This window comes from Diadema setosum, chromosome 9, assembly GCF_964275005.1.
Source record: "Diadema setosum chromosome 9, eeDiaSeto1, whole genome shotgun sequence".
Lineage (NCBI taxonomy): Eukaryota > Metazoa > Echinodermata > Echinoidea > Diadematoida > Diadematidae > Diadema > Diadema setosum.
This window is the reverse complement of record NC_092693.1, coordinates 9,463,704-9,483,758: the sequence shown is the minus strand read 5'-3', so window position 1 is coordinate 9,483,758 and position 20,055 is coordinate 9,463,704. Positions and strand designations below refer to the sequence as shown.

At 40.0% G+C, this 20,055-nt stretch overlaps 2 protein-coding genes across 5 annotated transcripts; one reads left to right on the top strand and one right to left on the bottom strand.

The window, feature by feature from the left end:
* Window positions 1–1,659: 1,659 nt before the first annotated feature.
* Window positions 1,660–7,495, bottom strand: LOC140232692 (uncharacterized Nudix hydrolase NudL-like). Of its 4 annotated transcripts, none has more exons than XM_072312809.1 (3): window positions 7,218–7,495; window positions 4,628–4,776; window positions 1,660–3,740 (listed from the first exon to the last, which is right to left on the bottom strand). In XM_072312809.1, exon 3 carries the CDS (start codon window positions 3,726–3,728, stop codon window positions 2,982–2,984), a length of 747 nt encoding a protein of 248 aa, XP_072168910.1. In that variant the 5' UTR covers window positions 3,729–3,740; window positions 4,628–4,776; window positions 7,218–7,495; the 3' UTR covers window positions 1,660–2,981. The 4 variants fall into 4 exon arrangements, with proteins under 4 accessions (XP_072168910.1, XP_072168909.1, XP_072168908.1 ...); XM_072312808.1 differs by lacking the exon at window positions 7,218–7,495 and adding an exon at window positions 5,630–5,672; XM_072312807.1 differs by lacking the exon at window positions 4,628–4,776.
* LOC140232694 (SHC SH2 domain-binding protein 1-like) lies at window positions 6,757–19,368 on the top strand. The gene is made up of 9 exons (XM_072312811.1): window positions 6,757–6,897; window positions 10,879–11,117; window positions 12,324–12,398; window positions 13,083–13,328; window positions 14,297–14,420; window positions 15,438–15,591; window positions 16,309–16,568; window positions 17,686–17,826; window positions 18,453–19,368. Exons 1-9 carry the CDS (start codon window positions 6,775–6,777, stop codon window positions 18,693–18,695), a joined length of 1,605 nt encoding a protein of 534 aa, XP_072168912.1. The 5' UTR covers window positions 6,757–6,774; the 3' UTR covers window positions 18,696–19,368.
* Window positions 19,369–20,055: the final 687 nt, after the last annotated feature.

Sequence of the window (20,055 nt, the reverse complement as noted above, 5' to 3'; positions counted from 1 at the left end):
TTTACAAAAAATGGACATGAAGTGAGGTATGAGCTGAATTTCATCTGAGCCACATTCAATACCAGGGGGGAAGATAAACAATCAATTGCATATTAGCGCTAAGAATACATTAAACTTGAATATTAACCTACACAACTTGAATATTAACCTACATTGTAGCAGGGAGCACCTCCCTGATTGTAGTAAACAGATCCACCAACAGAAATCACCTGGCTGCTATAAACCCTCAAACAGAACTATTTGCAGCTGTTTAAGGCAAATATTAAGTACATTTTACTGCCTTCCACTTGAGTAAAGGGAAATCATTGTATATACAATACTGATACTGTGACTGAAAACATGCAAAGGTACACTTTCCTTGTTTGCAAAAAAAAAACCCCAAAAAACAACTGCAATGTCATGCAGTTGCATCATGCAAGTTTGATAACAATCATTGACCTCTCTGTGGTGCTGAGCTTTAATGAAAAGTTTAAAGGTCAAAGTCAACCTACAGTGTACATTTAGCGGAAGACATCACAGCTACAGCAAACAACTGCAAATTAATACATGTACAGAATTCCACTGCAGTTTTGATTTGCTACGAAACTTCAGTTCAGCCCAAGATATCAATTTGAACCTAAGCCACATTTAGCCCTTGCTGCTTATTATGACATGGCACAGCTGTTGATTGCTTGCTTTCTCTTGCTGAATTGCACCTGAATTTGGACTATATGTAAAGCTAATATTATTGATTATCCTCAGCATCCATGATCTTTATGTGAAGTGATAGTATCCTGCACTGTATTATGTCTGAAAGTTAGAGCTTGCTTATAAGTCATATTTTAAAAGCTTGATTGTTCGGTTGCGTTGTTGTGGGTATTTTTTGTTTTTGTTTTTGTTTTGGTGTAAATGGATGCTAATTCTCCTTGATTAGATACAGCTTGGCAAGTTACAGCTAGGTGCATGGCATGTAAAGAATGAAATCATTTTTGCCTGATAGTCTTGAATGGAGAGGCCATGTTTTCTTTTACATATTTTTGTGATTCATGTAAGAAGAAAAAAAAGAGTTGAAATTGCTCAGTCCTCCAAGACAAAACTTTCACCATTTCACCCACAAAACAATCACCACTGCAAACAAGTCTTGTTCTCTACTGCTGTAGACAGTACATTGTAAACATAATTTTTTTTTTATCACAAGACAGTACCATATGGTTTTTGTCTAGACTCATTAAGACTCTTTGCTTCTCTCAAATCACATGCAAAAGAATGGCATGAACATTGTCTGACACAAAAACGTGGTTTCACTCTCACCATGTTGAACACGATTTCATGCCTGCTTTTCAACTTTGAAGATATTCTTGCTATCAAAACTTGATACTCACTGCTTCAAGAAATAGAAATCTGTATTTTATGAAGAAAGACCCTAGCTTGATGAGTATATTCAATGTATTTGGCAACATTTATATCATTAAAGCCTTCCATTCTTGCCGTTCTGCCTAACCCCTTCACATACTTGTTTATTTTGGTAAACATATCCTAACAACAACAACACACACACACACAAACACACACACACACACACACACACACACACACACACAAAGTGATCTTATGAATTATGCAGGTACTTCTTGGGCAATTGACAATACATACACAATGTATGATCATCTGTACACACGCTTGCATTAAAGTCACACTGATACAGTACTTGTCATTTGTTTTATCAGATGGCTAATACATGTATCTATGCAGATCATTTATTACACATAAGCAATTACACAATGGGGGAGGGTTAAAGGAGACCTCCAGATGATTTTTCAGATTTTTACATATGAACAACTATAAATTGGTTACACCGGGTGCAGAGTTTCAGAATCTGAAGTGATTGGGATGAGGAACAGGAGTGTTTTCAAAATTCATAATGAATCACAATGAACAAGGATGATGACATGGCAGCCTCACAACAACAATGCATGACTTGGGGCTCAAGGAGGCAGAACAAAAGAAGAGGGCATGCATACATTCTCCACAGGTGTACTCGTTAAGCACGTGGTATTGTAATGGAATTACATTGCTACATTTCTGAAATATGTGAGGCTCTATGTCATCAGAATCTTTGTTCAGAGTAATTTGCTTTGGGGTTTTCAGAGTATTAATTTCTCTGCTCAAGGACCACAATAAATTCCACAAATCTATACATGGAGCTGTTGATTAATGTACAGAAGGATGTGAAAATATGAAAATCGTCTGGAATGCCCCTTTAAAGTTTTATGAAAGTATGCATTATTGATTAGCATGTCCATTGTATATTTCTAATGAATGATGTCTGGTATGCTAGTGCTGACAATATTCTGTACCATCTGATATCTCTAATGCTGGCGACACAAGCATTTCTTGTCAAATGTTACCAAGAACCATGCTGCTGATGAATCAAAAGCTTACACTCAATTCTCATAACTTATTACGAGCAGTAAGTCACTTCAAGACTTTATTTGTTTTGTTGCAATGTATATAAATCTTCAATCTTCAAAAATTGTCACCAGTATATAACATACACAAGTACACAGGTTCATCACTGTTAGAATACTCCCCAGGTAATTTTGATTTGATTTTTTATTTCTCACAGAGAAAAGAATATTGTTTGTTTGTTTGTTTTTTCACATGGCTGGTAGGCCTACCTCCTCCTAACTCTCAGCCTACACAAATACTAGTACATTTCATGGCAAGAATATGTTTGATATATCTCCAAAAGTACCATAATAATCAATTTCTTGCACATAACAATTAACATTAACCACTCCAAAGTTTATGCATGTATGTTAAGCATCTCTGATTTGGAATGCTTTATGTTTCCTTCATTTTTTTCAAATAAATTATCACAATTACATAGGGCCACGTGTTGCAAAACCTTCCCAATCTTACAAAAGGTTGCTGGATGACTTTGACAGGTGATACTACACTTACTGCAATCAAAATCATTCTGAAGTCTTAATCCAGAATTTCTAAAGCTTGCTTGATGATGATGAAACTTCTTCGTCACTCCTATTTGGGTAAATGAGGTCAAGTAATCCTTCGACAGGCCTCGTGTGATCAAAGCCCGGCTCCATCTCGAAGTCGGGCGCTCGCTGGTACACTGCACACGCCGCCAAGATGCAGATATAGGCTGTAAGTCCATATGTGAAATACTCCTTGCCGTCAATACTGTGAAAGAAGGAGTGGAGTCTGGCAAAACGTCCTTTGCTCTTAGTCTTGTAGGAGTCGTGGCAGTCTTTGGTTAAGAAGTCGATGAGAGGGACACGAAAAACGTCATCAACCTCGTTTGGATTGACATTGGGCGTGAAGTCTTCCGGAATGAAGCCAGTAATGACCCTGACAAAATACCCTGCTCTTGAGACCATGGCGGGTAGCTGCGACACGACTTCCACATCTGCCTGGTGGAGGCCGATCTCCTCCCAGGCCTCACGAAGAGCAGTCGCGATTTCATCCTCATCCTCGTCATCTTGCTTACCTCCAGGAAATGCCACGTCTCCAGCGTCGGTGCGAAGGCTTTTCGCTCTCACTGTGAGCAGGACAAGCAAGTCTCCATCCTCACAGCAAATGAGTGGGACTAATACTGAGGCTTTCTTTCTTGGGCTGGCAAACGTGACAACATCCTCTTCCTTCATTCTCTCTGTCGCATCCACCTCCTGCAATCTGCAACGAATGGCAGACTTGCTCGGCGTAATCAGCTTACCCTCATGTTCTGCCATTTGTGATGTCACCTGAAAAGAGTCCAAACACAATATTTTCCAAATTTATTTGAAATATGCCAGGATTCTCCGCAGTGGACAGGTCCGACTGCCTGCATAGACACATATCTTAATTCAATACTGCTCAGGTCTTTGAACCCTTGGGTCTCTTTGCTAAGATGCAAAATGGCTGCAGTAAATTTGAAGGTGTGGCATGGGATCAGTGCATTAAATTTGAAGGTACCCATTTACAGATATGGCACTACTCTTTGAATTTTTAGTTCTGGCAATGATTGGTGGGGGGGGGGATGGTATTTGGATGGTCAAAAACTGATCAGCTATTATACACTTGATGCTCACAAATACAAGGTTATGAATCTCTTAAACTTCAAAAGTTTCCTATCTGATGGAGTCTTTCAAACTACAAACTGTTCCCACAATGATTATGAAGTGTCTTCAGTGCAGACATCCTCAGAGCACCTTTTAAAGTTATTTATGATTGGTTTAGATCTAAGGAGTTTTCTACCATCCCCACCACCACAGAGAAAGAATCAAATGCCTATGGGATAGAAAAATAAGAAAATGTGAGTGCACTTCCAGTTAAAATGGTGGAATCTGGATGATAAGATTACTACAGTGGACTCCCGTTATAACGAAGTCCTCGGGACTGGCAGTTTTCTTTCGTTATAACGAAATTTCGTTATAACCGAATGAATAAACAATAAAAATACATAGAGTTGATAATGTTGCGGCCCTAAATTTTATTTCGTTGTAACCGGAATTTCGTTATAACCGTGTTCGTTATAACGGGAGTGCACTGTATAATTATACATCAATTACTTCAATCAATAAGGCTATCGGTACCCTATTTGCCTTGTTTGAGCAGTACTAGATGTCTACATGTACTAGGTACGACCTACTCTAACCCCGGCGCGGGGCGCTGGTACGTGTTGGGGTCACTGGTGAGGTTAGACCTACTCCAGAGACAACCGTAGTGATAACTTGCTTGTAATAGTCGTGCCTTGTCTGTTCCAAACATCAGTGATCATCAAGACTTTCAATCTTTTGACTAAGAAGTAAGAAGTACAGTGTAGGTATCAGTTTGTGTGCAGTACATCTGTGCTACCTATATTGTAGGTATAGTAGAATATTAAGTGTCCAACACATCGCCACTGTACATTGAAACCAACACCCCAAATAAAGAATGAACTTTCACGCATGTGACTAAGCGTAGTGGTTTTGCATTCTTCACTGGGGATTGAAGACGTCCAAATATTACCGGTACTGAAAAACCCACTAATAAACAAGATCAACAGCAAAACAATGATACCGGGTACCGTAGATTATATGCACATAGGATTAGGAAAAGCATTTTGTGCATTTAATACGTATTGTCAATAGAGGGTAGGGGTGTTGGTTTCAAAATACGCTGCAACTGAGTGCGTCAAAAAAATAATCCACGCATTCAAAGCAGATATCTTGGAGCGTGTAGCGCAACTCAAAATGCGCTTCTTGTGAATTCAGAGTATTTTTTTTTTTACATGTGAGTAAAATTTCATGCAAAGTGTGAGATATTTTAAGTATCTATTTATAGAAAAACATTAAGGTGTCGGTGTGTGGACACCCAACTAATTTACATGTCATACTACTGTTACATGAACTTATCAGTGCCTCATTAAACCTGTCACTGTCACAGTTATCAAAGATTATCATACACGAACGCCTTTACAACTTAGAATCGATGAAGGCCACGGCACTGTTCATCTCTGTCAAGCTGTCCTACCTAACAAATACAGTAGAGCAAGGTTAATCTGAAGGAATCTCGCATTATAAATATGAACACATGGCATGCCAACAACAAGCAGAAAGAAGTAATCTGGAGTCCAACTTCCAAGTCCAAAACACTATCTAAGTAGTTTTACCTCAGTATGGTATAGTAGGGGTCCAACCCACCGACCGGGTCCATAACGACCGGCCGCGCATTATAATGGCATTGCGCGTACAGAAAGAAAATGTACGCATGGGACTACGCGCAACGGTGTTCGATTCTTCACTGGGCTACGCTACCGAGTAAAATGTGGCGAAAACAACTAAGTATTCCCTCTAAATTACCGAAATTTAGCAAAATCGAATAAGGTTTATCGTGTAACTACATATAACTAGGCCTACCTTTGCTGACTCGTTGTTAGATGTAGAGGCGTATCCTTCCGTAATAAATTTGACGATTTTGACCGCAAAATTGTCACCGCCGCTTGTACGATCGTGCACAGTACGTTACACATACACATGACATAAACATTTTGTCGCCCGCTTGCGCTACGACCGTACGAGTTGATGCAGAAACGAGAAATGAATACCGTGAAAAAACAAACCGACTCATCTAATTTATTTCAATTACGATGAAAAGTTTCCTAATGAAAATCAAGTCAAATTCATCAAACAGTCCTTCAAAAGTAATATCGAAGGATTCAAAATATATTCAAATATTATTGGGGAAAAAATTACGACTAGAAAAAAACAGCAGCTTGTCGAAAAAACGCGTTTAGGCCTCACGCTCCTTTTCCGGGCTCCCATATAAACCTGTGTTAAATGCAGCATATTCCGTGAATCATAAAAAATCAATCGAATCGTAGATTTTTTTTTAGATTGAAGTAGATGAAGGGAAATTTTCTCTGCTTTCAAGCAAACAACATATTTTGGGATGTTGTCCAGCTCTAAAAAAAGTTAAGAGCCTCTATACGAGACTAGTCATCAAGTCACTCTCAAAAATGATAAAAATAGCAAATTACCTCATACATCAATAAAAAATCATTAAAAATACAAAAACCCTGATTCATTCAACTTCTTCATAACCTGCAGAAGCTCCTGTCCTCAAGCAATGTCAAACACTACCAAAAGTGGCAATTTTCCACTTGACTGATTTTAAATGATTTTTTTGGTAAAAAATAACATTACCTCATCTTTGTACTGCCTTCCCGGTAGGCAATGCGCGAGTTGAATTAGGAGCGTGAGGCCTTTAAGTACGCTTTATACGTATTGTCAATAGAGGGCGGGGTGGTCGGTCGATATGAGCCGGGCAACTGAGTGCGGAAAAAATGACACCCCACGCGTTCGAAGCCGCCATCTAGAGCGCGTACCTCAGATCGCATTTTCAGTGCGCGCTTGTGAATCCGGAGTATTTTCTCCACACGTGAGTAAAATTTCAGGCAAATTGTGAGATTTTTCACGTTTCTATTGATAGAAAAACGTTAGGTGTCCGATATTATGGACACCCAACCATACTACCTCATAATTATCAGGCTCAGTCACTGTCATTGTCAGTAATCACTACCGTAAGGTTCCTATCCTAGGTTTAATCTACCTGTTTGTGGAAAGTTGAATGCTAACACTCACACTCAGTGACTCAGTGTTAATAACGTTAGTTACTTTTTAAATCTGCATGAACCTCCTAAAATGGTTCATGTCCTAGTCCTACAGCCCCTATTATCATGATTATTGTATTATTATTACCTAAGATTAAGAAGGCGTATCCCGATCAGCTAGTGAAGTGTTCCCTTGGTCAATGTCTCCATGCACAGTCCATTAACCTTTGAGCTCATCATTAACCTTTGAGCTCATTTGACTTGAGCCACCCTAGCAAGCTAGTAGCCCTGGCCAGGGCCTGGCATGGCAAATAACGTGAATAAGGATGCCGGTGCTGAGTGGTGGTTAGTAGGTGCTATGGAAGCAGGAGCCCGTCAAAAACACGGATATACGTCGTGTAGTAATTCGAATTGCTACGCGACGTAAATAATTACGTCGTGTCGCAATTCGAATTACTACGCGACGTAATTATTTGCGTCGCGTAACAATTCGAATTACTACACGACGTAATTCCGAATTACTGCTCAACGAATTAACGTTACGAATTAGTGTCGTGTTGCAATTCCCAATGCTACACAACGTAAATAATTACGTTGCGTAGTAATTCCAATTACGACGCGACGCAAATAATTACGTTGTGTTGTAAATAATTACAACACGACGTAATTCCGAATTACTGCTCAACGACTAACGCAGCGAATTAAGGCAGCGACGTTAATTCAACCAATGGGATCGTTCGTAATAGCGGGTGAAAAACCCAGGAGTACGAAGCGCATGCAATCCGGTGAAAACCGAAGCTGGCTATACAGCAGGGAGGTGGAAGTTCCTTTTCACCTCCCTGCTAAACGGCGAGCCATACGCATTTCGTTTACAGTACAATCCTATGAAATGTTTAAAACCTAAATTATAGGGCCTACATTGTATCAGAAAATATGTATTCAAGCCATATCCGCTAACCAAATACTGACAAACATGCTGTAGGAAATGAGTGTCTAGCCCTTTGGCACGTGCACCGTGATGCATCACTGAGCAAATAACGAACGATCCCATTGGTTGATTTAACGTCGCTACGTTAATTCGCTGCGTTAGTCGTTGAGTAGTAATTCGGAATTACGTCGCGTTGTAATTATTTACAACACAACGTAATTATTTGCGTCGCGTCGTACTTGGAATTACTACGCGACGTAATTATTTACGTTGTGTAGCATTAGGAATTGCAACACGACACTAATTCATTTAATGTCGTGACGTTAAGTCGTTGAGCAGTAATTCGGAATTACGTCGCGTAGCAATTCGATTTACTACGCGACGTAAATAATTACGTCGCGTAGTAATTCGAATTACGACGCGTAGTAATTCGAATAACGACACGACGTAATTATTTACGTCGCGTAGCAATTCGAATTACTACGCGACGTATATCCGTGTTTTTGACGGGCTCCTGCTTCCATACTTCCATACCCTACACTGCACGTCGCATTGAACTATACAAACGTCGCCGGCCGGTGTGGCTAGCTAGGCTGTGATCGCTGGGGCCGCGCCGGCATCTGCGGGGGAGGCCGGAGGCCAGGCGAGCGTAAAGGCTTTGCACGAAAGCTGAAAGAGTGACGTTGACCGAACACGAGATGGCGCTATATCACTCCGCTCTGACTCGTCTAGCATGCATCACAAGCTAGCGGCTGCACAGTGTACAAAAAGGGCTTCCAGCTTGGCCCTGCCTGCCTGGGGAACTCAAATTCGCAGCTAGGTAGCGATTCTTTAGGGCATGTCGACTGTGGTGTGCACCTGTTATGATGTCAAGTTAGTGCAGGTGCACCCCACGTACAAATCTGTAGACTCCACAAAGAGGGGTTAGGGGTAGAACAGCCTGCCTGCCGTAATACCACTCTGCGTGTGTGTTTTGCGGACGTTTCTCGCTGTACTGTGAGGTGTCGTCAGAGTAGACTTTTTACGTAATATTCAATTTACCGACCCCACAAGTGGTTGATGCGAGATTGAAAGAACCGTGTGTTCCATAGAATCTAAAACGCTATCGTTTCTACAATTAGCGTATGTTTCACTGTCATTTTGCGATGGATCTTGTCGCCGTCACGGAAGCGAAAAAAAGGAAAGTAATCGCAGACGTCAAGTTCGAAAAGATGTCAAAAGATCCGTCGGAAGAATCAGAGACACCGCAAGCAGACTTCATTTCCAAGGACAGCTGTGATGGCAACTTGGTTGGCCCTGAGACGCTGATAATGATCGGGCGGGAAGATTCGAACGCAGGTGGTCCTTTCGACTCGCCGCCGAGAGCTACGGGGCTAGGGCTGGGGTGCAACGGCGCTAAGCCTAAGGATGGTACAGCGGCTCGGCACACCAGCAACTCGCCTGGCAATTTCGGTGGTGGGAGCGAAAAAGAAAACTCAGAAATTCCTACCCTGAATATATTTCAAACGGATGACCTGACATTTTCTGATCGCCTTGAGGCTTACATAGAATTATTTGAAGCTCATGGTAGCATTGACGTACATAGGGACATGTTCAACTACCTGCAAGACAACATCCAATGCGACAAGTGGAAAGCTCTCTGGAAAATAGGCAAAAGTGGACTAGAGGATTGTGACGTCTTAGTAGAGGTAGGTTAAAGGGATCAGAGGGATGCTATAGCGTTGGTTTGAATGGGGGATTCAGCCTTCAGGTTTTAACTTTATGCAATGCCAGTGTAACCAGAAACTTAAGGCAATTTAATAAGAGCATCCATATACACATAACTGTTAGGTCTATAGGAAGTAAAATTTTATTGATGAAAATCGGTTTTGAAATGGTACATTGGTAGAGATTTCCAAAAACAACAAGAGGTCCTAGCATATGATCCTTTACCTAAACGTCCTAATAAAAATTAAGGTGGGACCCACCTTATTTTACTCAGAGTCAGACCACTTTGTTTCACTTTGTTTTTCGATATATCTCACTCAGCCATTTCAGAGCTGATCTTTATCAAACGTATTAAACTTTAGATCCTTGTAGAATGGTATATATGCTCTTTAAAAGTTTCATGTTAGTACGGTTTCTATTATCTCACAAAAAATTTAAACCTGAATTCCCATCTCAACCAAAAATATATCATCCCTTTATTAAGACCAGCTGAGGGCATACAGTTAAAATGATCATAAAGTACACTTGTTACTAAACTGCCAGTTGATGATCGACATTGTCATTGAATGACAAATGGCATTTCTAATCATACTACATACTATGCACTATTATCATCAAATGACACAATACCTGTCACACAATAGACCAAAACAGAGACAAATTTGCTCCTTTCAAAACACTGAGGCTATTTTGAGCAGTGCTGAAGGCTACCCTTTAACAGAGTTATATAGTGCTCATCAATCGTCATATGGTTGAGCTTGACATACAATATCAACAATACTTTAAACTTTCATCACATTCATTTTTAATGAAAGAGGGAGCAGTAGAGATAGAGATCGGAGGTAGGAGAGGGAGAATCCAAGTACAAGTGGAATATTTGCATTGACCGTAATTGATACATTTAGACAAACTTTTGAGCTTATATGTAAAATTATGTTTACTTTCTTGATGTTATGATTGAAACTTTTGTTTTATATGACTGTCTTTAATATAATGATATCTTTGTCATTACCAAGATATATGCAATATTGGACAGGTAGGTTTGCTTCCTGTGGGTATGGCTTTACCTTGCCTTCCTACCTTGATTTTGGTTTGAGTGAAAAGTGGTAGAACACTTTGCAGACTTTGCTATCTTCAATGTGTATGCCATTTATTATTTCATATCATACTACAGGTTGATGAAGCACTCATTACACTGCCCCCGAACGTCAAAGCGGGAGTTCATCTTGCAGAGCCATTCTACTTCATCACGGGAGGTCGGATGTGCCCTGACACAGTCTTAAAGGAACAGAGGGACCAGATTGCAAAGCTTCTAAAGGATGAAGACAATGTTGTCCCACTCGCGGACCTGTACCCAATCTTTGACGAGTCAGGGATGCTGGACGACACTGCACTTGCTATTGAACACTATCGGTATAGGACTGTTCGTAGATATTCATGATTGTTTTTGATTACCTGATATCATGCTCCTTTCATATAGCCTAATTTTATGGTTTTTGATTGGTCGAAATGCATTATTACCTGAAAGGGCTGTCATGTAACCATGTACTCTAGGAAAGGGGTCTACGGCAATTACCCCCTGGGCAATTACCCTGGACCCTTCCCCTGGCCCTAATCCTAATCCTAATTCTGAACCCAATCCTAACCCTAACCCAAACTCCAAACACTAAACCTAACCCTAACCCTAATCTTAACTCTTACCTTACCACTAACCAGTATTTAGCCGGGGGGTAATTGCCCTCTGGGGGTAATTGCCTGGATACGCTAAGAAAGAGGTGAATAGCATCGAACAGGTCAGTTGTTGAATATTTTGATAAAGCTGTTTAGGTAATCAAAATGGGTCACTCACTTTATCAAGGTGAAGCTGCTGAAAAAAAAAAAACAACAACAATATACCTTTGTATCATTTCTTTGCTGACTTTGTATAGTGTCGATTACTGTATATTGACCGATTCGGGTTCGTTGAGGGCAGCAGACATTTTATGGCACTGGGCGCAGCCATGAGCTCAAATTGCGGTGTCTCAGCCGACCCCCCCTGCTCTCCCCCACCCCACGGGCAACATGTTTATCGCGCACTTATAACAAAGGTTCGCGCACTATGCAAGCATTCGCGCACTCAGTACGAGACGCCCATTGGCTAAAACAACCATGCATCAGTTTTTTATTCTGCGTGCGTGAGAGGGGTGGGGAGAGTGTAGGGGGGGTCGGATGATACACCGCAGTAATGGCGCTGCCCATGCCAAAAATACACATAGCGCGTCACAGAATCGGTCAATACATGCCAAAAACTTTGCACTGAAATTGCCACTTTTCACATCAGTATCCACATGTCAGCTGAAGAAGTCATTCTTATTTGAAGAAGTCATTTAACCACTGAATTTTCTGCAAACTACTCTCTTTCTTGATTTCTTTGATATGATATACTCTGCATATTGTCACTTGCTCCATCATATTTTGAGATCCTTTCCTCCTTTTTTTTTTTATTTTTTATTTTTTTTTTGTGTGTAGCTGTGAGCTGGACTTAATCAAAATATTTTGAGTCTTGCATAGTACCAGTACATGTGTTTTTATTGGTGGTTGTTTAGCATTAATGCAAATGTTACTTTCATCACTTTAAAGGTTCTTCTACCAAAACATCTGGAGACCAATGGATGATGATGAAGGCACAGACTTCATCAAGCAAAGGCTTAAATTGTAAGTAGAAAGTTATGTAGAGCCCCTGCATTTTTACATGAAAGCATATTGATATGCACCCAAATATTGTTTGCCCTGTTTTATTCTAGACTTTAAAATAACTACAACTGTATATATAGGGCCTATGTATCATGGCAACAACCACACATTTAACAAATCGGCTGTTGGTCAAGTCTTTTCCAATCAACAGTGCTCTGTTGGTTGAAGCAAGAACATGCACACATTTCACTTTTAATTTTTTAGAATTATCCTTTCAGATTTCAGTCCGTAAAGTAAAAAATAGGACAATTGATTATGATGTGTTCACACCAAACAACAGCATTTTGTGTTTTGATGCAAGTTGATTTTGTACTCACATGAAATCATATGGAAACAGTGTAAGAATATGGGTAATACCTGCCCCCTCCCCCCCCCCCCCAAAAAAAAGTGATTTATCTAGATCAAATATGTCTTTACTTATATTTTAAAGAAAAAAGGTGAAGTGTTGTGATGAACATCAAGAGAAGGGGCCCTTTTTACGTTTTGCTGAATGGATTTCATTTCATTTTATTTCACTGCTATCACTCTTTCAGTTGATAGAGTGCATCTTTATGCTGAAAATACATGTATCACCAATTAAAACACACGGACAAATGCCCACACACCTCCCCTCATTGAGTAGAGACTTCATTCCCGTTTCTCCAGCATATACGATGTCCAGGAGAAGAAGATTCCGGCCCACCTCGTCAGGAAGCATGAGGAGATCCTTGCCGACTACCGCACCAAGCACGACGTCATGCGGGGGCTGCAGGGCCAACTGGAAGACAGCAACACCAGCGACGTCGAGGCGGACATGAACGAGAGCCGCATCGCCGCAGACATCATGGGACTCCATGAGGAGATCGAGGTGCTCAAGCTCCAGCTGGAGAAGCTAGAAAACCCATTCCTGAGGTGTGAAAACATTTTGAAGATATTTCAAGCCTCCAATCCTGCTCCCAAGGGAACAAAGAAATACCGTACAGAAACAGAGAATGAAAAGAAAATACAGTGCTCTCTCGCTATAATGAACACGGTTATAACGAAACTCTCATTACAACAAATAAGAATTGAGGTCCTAAAATTGTAATCTCTGTCTCTGCAAACTGTGTTCTTCTATAACAAAATTTCGACGAAATGAAAGAAAACTGCTGGTCCTGAGGACTGCGTTAATGGGAGTCACCTGTAGATACCTAACAGCTTTCGCATTATTCTTTTGTAATGAAAGAAAACTGCTGGACCTGAGGACTTGCATTAATGAGAGTCACCTGTAGATACCTAACAGCTTTCGCATTATTCTTATGTATGGTCCCACTCCCAGGGACTTCATCGTAACAAGAGATTTTTGTTCGTGTTGTGGGAAGTATGAATAGTCGTTATCAGATGTAAGTTATTGGTGATGAAAATTGTCCAAAATCATATAGATTTTTTTTTTCTAAGATATACTTGTGAAGAATCATTTGCTTTCATTTTTCTGTGTTTCATCAGGTTCGTGCATGTTCTTGTGATTTTTTCATGATCAGTACCATAAAATTCGAGTCTGCCTGTTCAAAGGTCTTCATTGCTGTATTTGCTTCCAATGAATGTCTTGAAGACTAGCTTAGAAGTGTCTTCATAGCAAGTAGAAATGTGATCATCATTTAATCATCAGGTACTGTAAACTTTGATATTGACATAACACAGAGTGTGGCTCTTTATGCAGTTTGCTGTCCTGTGGTAAGAGTTGCAATGTAAAATATAGGTTTTTTTTCTCCTGTGATCTCATAAAACTTGTAACAAAACTTAGTAAAAGCAAACTTTCAAAAAATACAAAACTATTTTTTTTCAAAAGAAAAATAATAGCCTATAATGAAGTTTATATGCCTGTGTTTCCTGATGAAAAGGTCCCTCATGAATATCCCAAATGGTCCTCTGTCCAAGGGAAATTGTGAAACAAGGCATGCCAGATCAGATGATTCTGCTCGCACCTATTTGGTTGCCGAAAAGCTGACAGTTGGTATGATACAGGTCAGTTGCGTAACTCCTGTGTCTTTAGCTTTTACGTAGAAATCATCATGTTGTCTAAGCCTTCATTTCCAAAGTAGTTTAGATATTTCAGTCAACATTTAGCATTTCATCCCTGTGATTATGTATGTCAATACGGTAAAACCAGAAATGTTCGCATGCACTTAAAGGTACATGGTCCCTGTGGTTTAGTCAAATGCGTACTCAGGCGCACGGCGCAAGTTTCCTATAGAGACCTACACTATCAACTCCTCTTTAGCACTTACGCTGTGGCCCACTTCCCCGAGTCCAAAGAAGTCCGATCCACTGTAGCCAGTGGTCCGATCACAGTTCAGCTCATGATTCGGCTGAGGGGATGACAGCTTTAGTAAACTTCTTTTGTGATGTCATAATAAGAAACACATATGCACGCACCCTGGCATTACTACAGACTGCGTGATGCGCAGAGAAGACAACAAAGGCAACGTTACCTAGCAACTCCTACGCGCTTTACTCTTGATGACAGCTCAACTTCGGCAATCTTCATATCAACGCTAACAGTGATTGGCAGTATCATCAACAGTGCCCTCTACACTACTGGGACCATGCACCTTTAAGTTTCGCAAGAGCCAAAATTTGCAAAATTAGAATGCATGCAGAAGTTCTTCTCTGCGCTAAATGCATTGAATGCCAGTGGCAATTTGTGAGGATTTCATGCGGTGAGAAAGGCCGTCAGCTTCCATTTGTGAAAATTTCATACCACAAACATTTTTTGCCTTACAGTATTAAAGTTTAGTCGTCTTTTAGTTGGTGTTCAAGACCGTTGCTGCATGGATTCATGTCCAATGTGCTTCAGTCATCAGCATTGCTGTGGGACTGAATGCAGGGTTTAGGGAGTGATCAAGACGAAGGCCTTAACTGTAGAAACAGCCAACATTTTCTTAGACTCTTGCTTGTATGCAAGGAACATGTCAATGTCATGGATCATAGAGAGAGGTTATACACCATGTGCTCTGCCCTCCCCCTTTTTTTTTCCACCAGGACCTGAAGCTCCCTTCAGACGTAATCATTGAGCACTGCAAGGTGCCCGGTGATGCCCTGGCAGACAGCTTTGACGGGGACACTATTTTTGTCTTTCCTGGTCGCTACTCGGGCAAAGGTTTCTACAACCTCACCCAGTCTGTCTCCATTAAAGGTCAGTGGTATTTCCTGGACCATCTACAAATTCATTGCTTATTAATGCTGTATGCTTTGTACTGGCACTTAAAAGTGGAGGCTGAAAAATAATTGAACACTTAGATCTGCAGGTATTTGATCTTGAAGCATTTTGTACTCCAAGTATGTTAGAGTGGTATTTCCATGACAAAGGTGAACATTTGTATGAACAAAAATGATGTCTTTGTTCTTATATTTACAAACAATTTCATCTAATGTTTTGCATGTAGGTGGTCGTAAGTATTCAGAAAATTTTAATGCAACTTTTGTTCAAGCTTTTTATGGGTTTAGCATCTAAAATCTGAAGGTTTCTTGAATTCAATTTGGTTTTCTGTTTTGTTTCAAAAGTTGTGCACTAGTGGCCTTGTTATGAAATTAGAGTCACTCAACAAGGGCAGTTTATCAGTTAGAGTTCATTATTAAGCATGAAGCAATGCTAAGATGTGTAGCTATTTAGCCTTTCATAGCGTGAAACTATCACGCCTCTATATAGTCACCTCCCCCTACTCATGACGGTTCCTAATACCACCTTCAAGTTACTTAAGATTAGTGCAAAGAAAGATAACTAACAGTTCTACTCCTCAAAGACAAGCCAGGTATAAAATATGACCTCAAAATATGAGACCCTCAAACAAAATCTGTACATCAAAAGACACATTATTGACTACTGTATTTTGTTGTTGTTGTTGCTCTGTAGGTGTTGGAAGGAGAGAAGAAGTCACCATCGTCTGTGAAGAGCTAACCGACATCTTTGTGGACTGCAGTGCAAACTGCGCCACCATCGCCAACCTCACACTGGAGGACGAAAACAGGGAGACATGGGAGGGGCTGGTGGCCGTTGGCGCAGGCAGCAGGGTTGCCATGGAAAACTGTGCCCTGAAGAGTGGAGGAAGGGGGATAACCGTCTTCCGAGGAGGCATGCTCGAGATGAGGGGGTGTGAGATCAAGGAGATGCATGTGAGTGGGATTCCTACTCTGCACGCTGCATAATTGTAAATACAGTAAATTCGCATGTGTGCAATTGCCTAAGAATAGTAAGCAATAGTAACTATCTTTACTTTTGTGTGCCCTGACCCTCATGTTGTCTCCATTTGTTTCATTTTCATTCTGGTTTTTGTTTCATGTTTGTAATGTTGATGATATCATGTATCCTGTATTCTTTACCTGGTCGAATAATTGATAATAATAATGATAATAATGATGATGATGATGAGGATAATGATAATAATAATGATAATAATAATAATGATACTGTAAAAGTGGAAATTTTTGCAGTGTTGAAATTTTCGCGCATTTCGCGCAAACAGAAGCTAGCGCGAAAATAAAAGCACGCGAATATTTTTGCGTGCCATACATTCCAGTAGTTGACGTCTTGATTCCGCGGAATTAAAGACATCCGAAACTCTTCTTACCCGGCCAAGCGTGAAAAATTAGTCGTGCGAAAATATCCACTATTACAGTAATAATAATCTCGAGTGGCAAAGCACACCCCGACTATTAGAACCGTGTATACACAATGGCATGAGAATAATTCTATGATAAAGTATGTGCATGTCAAATGTCCAGTTTTTCTCACTTGGCTCATCCCAACTGTTAATCACTGCTTCTTTAATGTCTGTTATTTCGTGATGAGCACATTCAGAAGCATGCTTTAGTGTTTTCTAAATTAGTCAACAGTTTACAAATCTGAAAATATGTGCTACGTACGCATGCTATTGTGCACTGAACCTGATCAATACCGGCATTGTTCAATGCATGAAACAGATGTGTGCATATGTATCCACATGCATGTACATGTATGTATACGGATGTATAAATACACCGATAATACATGTAGACATTGGTATTGCACACAAAATGTCGCATAACCTGTCTTTAGTGGCCACCTGTTTGTAACGGTCACTCTGTTCATCTCCCTTGGGTCGCTGCCATACACAGGTTTGACTGTATCTAAATGTGGTCAGATATGGTTGAATATTACGTTTGGATCAGTCAAATGCCCACAAAAGGACTTCTTGAGTGACAACTAATTATTGTCAGGTGATCCAATTTTGCCTCTCATTTCACTGTGCAGGAGAGTGGAGTGCACTGCAAAGCGGGCTCATCTGTCCACATTCAAGAATCTCACATTCACCACTGTGGTCTGCTCCAGAAGAGTGAAGGGGAGGGAAATGACAATAACAATGGCAATATTGTCGGAGCCATATCAGTTGAGGTACCATCTCTGTACAACTCTGTACATCCTATGTATTTTCAAAGTTTTTATTTCCATGAATTTTGCGAGTCTACTGATATTTGCAAAATTAACAAAATCGAACAAGCAAGTAACCGAACCGTCTCCAAGCTGTGAAATGGCTTACCATTTCTCCTGAAAAGGGATGACACTTATGTCCTTCTGTTGCTTTGGGTCTTGTTCACAAATACAGCCAGTTGTCAAGTGTTCGTACTTGAAAGTCCCAATTTACTGAGTATTATGCTTGGGATACATAAAACATATATTAATATGTGTGATATTATATATGATATGATATGATATGATATGATATGGTATGGTATGGTATGGTATGGTATGGTATGGTATGGTATGGTATGGTATGGTATGATATGATATAATATGATATGATATGATATGATATGATATGATATGATATGATATGTGATATGATATGATATGATATGATATGATATGATATGATATATGATACAATACGATACAATATGATACAATATGTCAAATACTCCTGAAAAGAGTTGAATGCTAGTAAAATGTGCTGAAAACAAAGTGTACTATAGTCATTGTTGTCATTATCACTATTATTATTGTCATCATGGAATTAATAGATCCAAGAGAGCGACGAGGGAAATGACAGGACATCTCTGGGACTTGTCACCTCCAAGGTGTGTGACAACCAGGGCTCTGCAGTCATTGCTCATGTTATCTCACAGCAGCAGGAGATGTCCGAGCAGGTGACGGTCGACGTAATCGGTCTCCTACAAGGAATCAACATCACCGATATTGGCAAGAACGACTTTAGCAATAACATTTTCGGAGAGGCAATATTAACCTACACAGGTCAGAACTGAATGCAAATTGTTACCCATGTGTTTGATGTGCATCACAATGTCTCTTGTCAATGATATTCAGATCATCTGCTTAGGTTGAAAGCAGCAGTTTCTGACACCTTTGCTTAAATATTCAACTTCATGCGAAACTGCTTGAATTGCATTGCCCATTAATGCAAAGTTGAAGATAGATTAAATCCAACTGCTTGCAGTTACGCAAAGTTATTGTAGTGAACAATTTCTCATAATTATGACTTAAATCAGACGTGTTTGTTTGTACATTAATTCTATGTGTGCCATGGTGTAAACCCTGTGTGCCACATTATTCTGAGACTGCAACGTTTGAGCAATCTTGGAAAATATTCTGACTTTCAAAGCCGTGTAAGTTTTTATAGAAGCAGTATTGGTAGATATGCAGTGCTGCAGAGTTGTAAAGAAAATAGCAAGCTTTGCTTTGATGTAAATATTATTCCGAGGCTATTCCTGTTTTTCTTGCTAGTGGCTGGTATTCAAGACATTACCCCAAACAAAGTGTAAAATTGTATTTTTGGTCATGATTACACATGTGCTTTAATGAAAAGGTCTTGGAGGCATGACTCTTTGAAGACGCAGCCTCGACAGAAAATTAGAATTTACCCCCAAAATCACATGGTACGTTGCTGTTCAGTCACCACACACCGCAAACTGTTGTGAGGAATGGAATTGATGTACTGTACTGTAGCATACATGTACATTTTGTATTATGATTTATTGAATGGTTTTTGTGGTGCAAAGTTGGCAAGCCATCGTTTGTGTCCTGTCGGGTGGCAAACATGGCATACAAAGATAAAATTATCAGTGTAAAAGAGCAATTTCATGTGTACTGCAATAAAAGGATCAATGGTAAATCACAAAATGTTAAAGCACCGTAGGCTTACTAGCCATTGCGCCTTTTTCTTTGAATTCCATATGTGATTGTGTGTGTACTCAATGCAGATTATAGTGACGTTTGATACACCATCTAGAGTATATTTCATCTTGACCACCATAATTTGCAAAGACATGCAGATGTCTGCATGGTATTCAACATCAGGAAAAACATATGTGGAATAAATATGCAGCAATGTGTCAATAAGAAATATACTTTCCTTATGTTTTTAACTGGTTCTTTGAATGGTGTTTATTATGCTTCTTGTACTTCCCTTGACAATAAATCTTTCAATACACTTGTCTTCCAATTACCAACTATATCAATCCATACCAGCTATGAGTAAATTCATTCAAATGTCAGCTGGTACAATCCTACTACATCGATAAGTTGGTAAAACACACTTATTCTGCTTACGTGCACAATCATTGAGAGATGTCAAAAGTTTGAAGATGATGCATGATCAGGCTCCCG

Coding starts and splice junctions, on each gene's coding strand:
- LOC140232692 (XM_072312809.1), bottom strand. CDS start 3,728: ATGGCAGAACATGAGGGTAAGCTGATTACGCCGAGCAAGTCTGCCATT.
- LOC140232694 (XM_072312811.1), top strand. CDS start 6,775: ATGAGCCGGGCAACTGAGTGCGGAAAAAATGACACCCCACGCGTTCGA. Junction 11,118..12,323: donor CTTGCTATTGAACACTATCG/GTATAGGACTGT, acceptor ATCACTTTAAAG/GTTCTTCTACCAAAACATCT. Junction 15,592..16,308: donor CCAGTCTGTCTCCATTAAAG/GTCAGTGGTATT, acceptor GTTGCTCTGTAG/GTGTTGGAAGGAGAGAAGAA.